The sequence below is a fragment of the Vombatus ursinus genome, unplaced genomic scaffold (assembly GCF_900497805.2).
Source record: "Vombatus ursinus unplaced genomic scaffold, bare-nosed wombat genome assembly UNPS02005488.1, whole genome shotgun sequence".
Lineage (NCBI taxonomy): Eukaryota > Metazoa > Chordata > Mammalia > Diprotodontia > Vombatidae > Vombatus > Vombatus ursinus.
In genome coordinates this window covers 1-6,051 of record NW_020945266.1, presented here as the reverse complement: position 1 = coordinate 6,051, position 6,051 = coordinate 1, and the positions used below count along the sequence as shown (strand labels likewise).

Here is a 6,051-nt window from a genome sequence, read left to right as displayed (position 1 = left end):
TTAGAGAGAGAGAGAGAGAGAGAGAGAGAGAGAGAGAGAGAGAGACAGAGAGAGAGAGAGAGAGAGAGAGAGAGAGCTAGGTGGTGCAGTGGATAGAGCACCAGGCTTGGAATCAGGAAGACTCATCTTCATGAGTTCAAATCTGGCCTCAGACACTTACTGGCTATGTGACCCTGAGCAAGTCACTTTATGCTATTTGCCTCAGTTTCCTTATCTGTAAAATGAGCTGGAGAAGGAAATGGCAAACTACTTCATTATCTTTGCCAAGAAAACCCCAAGTGGGGTCACAGAGAGTCAGACACAACTGAAACAACTGAACAACAATAACAACAACAGAGAGTAGTTTATTATAACTAGAGGATTAAAATGGGTTTCCTTCAACACTTACCCTGGACTGCAATATAAAATCCCACCATTTCAGGGGGCACCTCAGTGGCTATCTGGTTCAACCCGTACCCAGAAGGAATCCCTGACTGTTACATGCTTGACAAGTGGCCCATCTGGAGGCACCCCATTCCTCTTTTCAGTCAGATTTAATTGTTAGGAAAGTTGTTGGTTTCTTCTTTTCTGATATCAAACCTAAATCTTTCTCTTTGCTACTCTGACACAGAATCATAGATTTAACCCTTAGAGATCATCTAATCCAACCCTCTCATTTTACAGAAACTAGAGGCCAGGGCAGCTAGGTGGCACAGTGGATAGACCACTGGCCCTAGAGTCAGGAGGACCCGAGTTCAAATCTGGCCTCAGACATTTACTAGCTGTGTGACCCTGAGAAAGTCACTTAACCCTAATTGCCTCCCAAAACAAACAAACAAAAAACCCCAAAAATTATAGGCCAGCGTAGGTGGAGTGGCTTATCAAGAGTCATATAGTAAGTGACAGAGCCAAGATTTGAACTCAGGTCCTCTGACTCCAAATCTAGCCCTCCTTCTATTGGACCACACTGCCTCTGCCCATTGCTCTTAGTTTTGGCTTCTGGAACCAGGTGAAACAAATCCAGTCTCTTGAATTGGCCATTACAGGCCTTCACATACTTGAAGAAAGCCATCTTATATCCTCCACACCCTCAACCTTCCCTTGTTGAACCAAAGATCATTCGTCAATTGATCCTTTTTCGACATCTACTTGAGGTCCTTGACCATTCTGTTTAACTTCCATTTGATGCTGACTTTTAAATGTCCTTAGATTGTGATACCCAGATCCAAATAATAATTTATGTCTGGCATGATTCTGGGGCAAAGTATTGTCCATGTAATAAGAGTGCCTACTACATGCCAGGCACTGTGCTAAGCTCTTAACAATTAGTATTTCATTTGGTCCTCTCAACAACCCTGGGAAGTAGATGTTTTTATTTTCCTCATTTTACATATGAGGAAACTGAGACAAACAGAAGTTAAGTGACTTGTCCAGGGCCACACAGCCAGTAAGTGTCTGAGACTGGATTCAAACTCAGGTTTTCCTGACTTCCAGACCCAATCCACTGTGCCACCTAACTGCCTCTTATTCCTAGAAACTATGTCTCTGTTAATGCAGGCAAAGTTTGAATTAATTTTTTTGGCTACCACATCCCATTGCTGATGAATGAATGAATGAATGAATGAATGAATGAATGAATGAATGAATGAATAAATATGCATGTTCAAAGTACCTTACTAAGCAAGGGGAGTGGAGTGGGAGTATATATATAAAGCAAATACAGTCCTATCAGGTTGGGTGGGGAGGAGTATACTTTGTGGTTTGAGTGTTTGAAATATCAGATATTTTAAAAACAAAATTTATCAATACAAACAACACATTTTAAAAAATAATTTCTCAATTTAACAAGCAATGAGAAACTCATTTTCTTGTTTTTTAAGGCAGTTGGGGTTAAGTGACTTGCCCAGGGTCACACAGCTAGTGAGTGTCAAGTGTTTGGTCTGAGGCCGGATTTGAACTCAGGTCCTCCTGACTTCAGGGCCAGTGCTCTGTGCCACCTAGCTGCCCTGAGAAACTCATTTTCAAGGAGTTTACATCCTAAGTGGAAATACAATTCACATAGGGGCAGTAGCCAGGCCTTCCCTCATCTTATACTTTCGGTTGATTTTTTTTTTAAACTCAAGTATAAGGCCTCACTTTTATCTCCATTGAATTTCATCAAATATGAAATTTAATAGGATATTCTGAAAGAGCTACTGGTATACCAGACTAAGAAAGCAATAAGAGAGTGGTGGATTTCCCCAGATTCCAGGCCTCCATCATATTCTCTTTTTGCTAGGACTTTGATGGCTACCACTCACAGACACTTTCTCTTTCAGGTCCTTCAATGCAAAGGCAACATCCAGGTAGGCTCCTTTTTCTGCACCATGTGGTTTCCTCCAATCCCCCATCCCTCCCCTTCTCCGGATTCCTTAGTAATGAGGTCAGATTAGTTTCCAGTTTCTGAGGCCCCGTCTCTGACACCAGCTCTTTGGGTGGGGTCCCCCAACACCTTTTCCCTCTTATTCCAACATCAGCTGCTCACCAGGTGGTTGTGGAGCCTGGCTGACCCGTACTCCTTCTCTCCTCCCCAAAAAGTGTGCTCTGGGGCCTGCCAGCCTTTCCAGTTCCGCTGTCGTGATGGCTGCTGCATTGATGGCTTCATGGAGTGTGATGAACTTCCTGACTGCCAGGATGGCTCAGATGAGTCTACCTGTGAAAAGTGTGAGGTTCTGGGAAGGGAGTGCCTGGAATCTTCTTGGTGATACCCCCCAGAAGGCCATGACTCCCCAGGGTGGGCACGATGAGAGCTCTGATCCCCTAAGCTGAGCAAATCTCATGGGTCGGGGGTCCCTGGAAGAAGTTGGGGGTTAAAAGGAAGGAAGGGGTGGAGACGAGGTATGACAAGTTCAGAAACAGATGGGATCGGGCCGGCCTGTGTTTCCTTTGCTTCCCTTGGCTAAGTTTTGTGAGTAGGTCTGGGGCTATGAGTCTTTCTCCTTATACAGATATCACAGGCTTTGATGAGCTCCAAAGCATCCACTTTCCTAGTGACAAAGGTAAGTGACAAGATTTTGGGGGCTTTGGTTATCCTTTTTTTTTTTCTCAGAGGCAATCAGGGTTAAGTGACTTGCCCAGAGTCACACAGCTAGTTTGGCTACAGGCCAAATTTGAACTTGGGTCCTCTGGACTCCAGGGCGGGTGCTCTATCCACTATGCCACCTAGCTGCCCCAGGGTTATCTTTTCCCAGCTCTTCTCTCTCCAACAGGCCCCAACTCCTAGCCCTATCAGCCAAACTTACCACCTATGATGGGTCACAGGCAGGAAAGGATCAGGTCCCTTCCTTTTCTTTCTTTTTTTCTTTTTTTTTTTTTTTGTGAGGCAATGGGGTGAAGTGACTTGCCCAGTGTCACACAGCTAGTAAGTGTCAAGTGTCTGAGGCCAGATTTGAGCTCAGGTCTCCCTGAATCCAGGGCTGGTGCTCTATCCGCTGCACCATCTAGCTGCCCCCGGGTCCCTTCCTTTTCAAGAACATGTCCTGTTCCTGGGAGGACCTGCCCGGAGCCAGATGTCCTCATATAAATTTCCAGAACCACATCAGCCCTTCTGACCCTTTCTGTGCAACTTAGATTGTGACCCAGTCCCAGGATGAGGTAGAAAATGGGACAAGTGCCCCAGGTCTTTGTACTAGTGTATTCAGGTTCACATTCTAAGCTGTGAGAGGGAGTCTTGGGGTAGCAGATAGAGCGCTGGCCTTGGAACCAGGAAGACCTGGGTTCAAATCCCTCCTCTGACACCTATTGACCCTAGGCAAGCGAAAACCTCTCAGTGTTCTGGGCAACTCTCTAAGATCTGCATTGGCCAAGTGAATTTCTAGGAGTTCCCTATAGCAAAGAAATCACAGATCCAGTCTTTTATCCTGAGCTATATCTGCCCTTTTTGGAATAGAGTAGGCCCTAGGTACTTGACTGACCTCTCTTCTGTTCCTTCTGCAGGACACTGTGTAGATTTACCAGAGACAGGGCAGTGCCAAGAAAGTATCCCTCGATGGTACTATGACCCCTTCAGTGAGCGTTGTGATCTCTTCACCTACGGAGGTTGTGATGGCAACAAAAATAACTTCCCGGATCAGGAAGAGTGCCTCAAGTCCTGTGAAGGCATCTCCAGTGAGCAGGAGGTTGGGGGAGGTGGAGCAGGCTGAGGGATCAGTTGGGGACAGGGACTTAGGCTGGGATTATGATGCAAAGCGGAAGGGGGGGAGGAGGGAGGGAGGGAAGAAAGGAAGAATGGAGGGAAAGAAGGAAGGGAGGAAGGGAGAAGAGAGAGGGAAGGAAGGGAGGGAGGGAAAGAAGGAAAGAGGGAGGGATGGAGGGAAGGAAGGAAGAAGGGAGGGAAGGAAGGAAGAAGGAAGGGAGAGGAGAGAGGGAGGGAGGGAGGGAGAGAAGGAAAGAGGGAGGGATGGAGGGAAGGAAGGAAGGAAGAAGAGAGGGAGAGAACAGAGGGAGAAAAGGAAGGAAGGAGTTGATATGGGAGGCAGAAAGCCTGCTTTTAAATCCTGGCTGTGTGGTTAACTAACTTTGGTCTCTTTAGGCCTCAGTTTCCTCAACTATAAAATGAGAGGATTGGATTTAATGAACTAAAGTCCCTTCCAGCTCTGTCTATCATCTTAAGAGACTCTCAGGCCCCACTATTCTGTCCCCATCCCCACTCAAAGCCTCACTGTTCCCTTAAAGGAGTGGCTTGGGGTTGAGAAAGGAGAGAGAGAAGAGCAGCAAGTTATATTTCAAATATAATCCATTAGACGTGTCTCGTCCCCTATTACATTTTTTTTTAAATTAATACTCTTTTTGTTTGTTGAGATCATGGGCCAGATCTCAATACTGATCACAGAAGTTTTCATCTGCTCAGTCTTTCCTACTTGTACCTGTTCACCCCTTTTCCAGCATCCTGGTGGCCGTTGTGGGGGCTTACCTGATTAGCAGTGGATATGGTGTGGATACCCAATAGGCTTTAATCCTACTCCAGGTTGGGGCTCCTGAACTCAGTTGATCCACCAGCCTTGGCTTCCCCCAGAAGCAAGGATTGCAGGCCTGCACCACCCTGACTGATACTTTAAGAAATAATAATAATTTTTACTTCCCAGTGATACACCCTCCCGTGTAACAAGTAGTTACAAGTAGGAACTTAGCTGCTACTAACACCTTAATGCATTGGCCCTGTCTGGAAATGGATGCCTGATTCTGTCTATAGACCACCCCTAGAGTTAGGAAGCATGCTTTGCTGTTGGTCCTTTAAAATCACAATTTCCTATAATCTGTATCAGATTGCTTACTGTCTCAGGGAGGGGAGGAGATAGAATTTGGAACTCAAAACTTAAAAATGTTAAAAATTGTTTTAACTGGGGGGGGGAGGAATTTAATTATTTTAAAAAATAAAATATCTTTGCAGAGAAAGATGTGTTTGGCCTGCGGCGAGAATCCCTGAATCCTAACACAGGTGAGTCTTACTCTCACATGGGGCCATCCCTATAGACTTCCTCCTAGCCTGGTGCCCTGGAGACTTGGAGATAAAATCTTCCTTACTTGCCCAGGGTTTTGAGGTCCTCTGTCTCTGGTCTAGGTCAGTGTCTCCAGGCTTACTGTTTGACTCTCTTTATTTTCTTTGGGGACAGAAGAGAGTGGCAAGGGCCAGAAAGGCATGCACCATGAATGACTTATACCTCTGCCCTCCGCCATGTTACGTCTCCTTTCCAGGTTCCTTGTCAGGTTCTGTGGAGGTGGCTGTGGCTGTGCTCCTGGGGACCTGTATCGTGATTGTGGTCGCCATCCTAGGCTATTGCCTCTTCAAAAACTATTTGAACAGAAGACTCCGACGTCATCACCCCCTGCATCACCACCACCCTCCCCCTACACCAGCCAGCTCCACAATCTCCACCACTGAGGACACGGAGCACTTGGTCTACAACCACACCACCAGACCCCTCTGAGCCAGGGGCTTCCCTGGGTAATGTGGGCCACGAGTTCTGGCCAGCTCTAACTTAACCTTGCCCCGCCTCCTTAGTTTCTGTTCCCATTAAGAGTGGAGAGCCAGCC

The 6,051-nt window shown here is 46.4% G+C and overlaps 1 protein-coding gene across 1 annotated transcript in view; it reads left to right on the top strand.

Annotated features, from left to right (window-relative positions):
• Positions 1–6,045, top strand: part of LOC114032625 (kunitz-type protease inhibitor 1-like) — a 7,659-nt gene extending 1,614 nt beyond the window's left edge. Inside the window, exons 4-9 of the mRNA XM_027847989.1 lie at positions 2,298–2,324; positions 2,557–2,682; positions 2,967–3,017; positions 3,955–4,125; positions 5,408–5,455; positions 5,713–6,045. Coding sequence (XP_027703790.1) covers positions 2,298–2,324; positions 2,557–2,682; positions 2,967–3,017; positions 3,955–4,125; positions 5,408–5,455; positions 5,713–5,945 — 656 coding nt within the window. The 3' untranslated portion in view covers positions 5,946–6,045. The remainder of the gene's footprint in view (positions 1–2,297; positions 2,325–2,556; positions 2,683–2,966; positions 3,018–3,954; positions 4,126–5,407; positions 5,456–5,712) is intronic.
• The last annotated feature ends 6 nt before the right edge of the window (positions 6,046–6,051 follow it).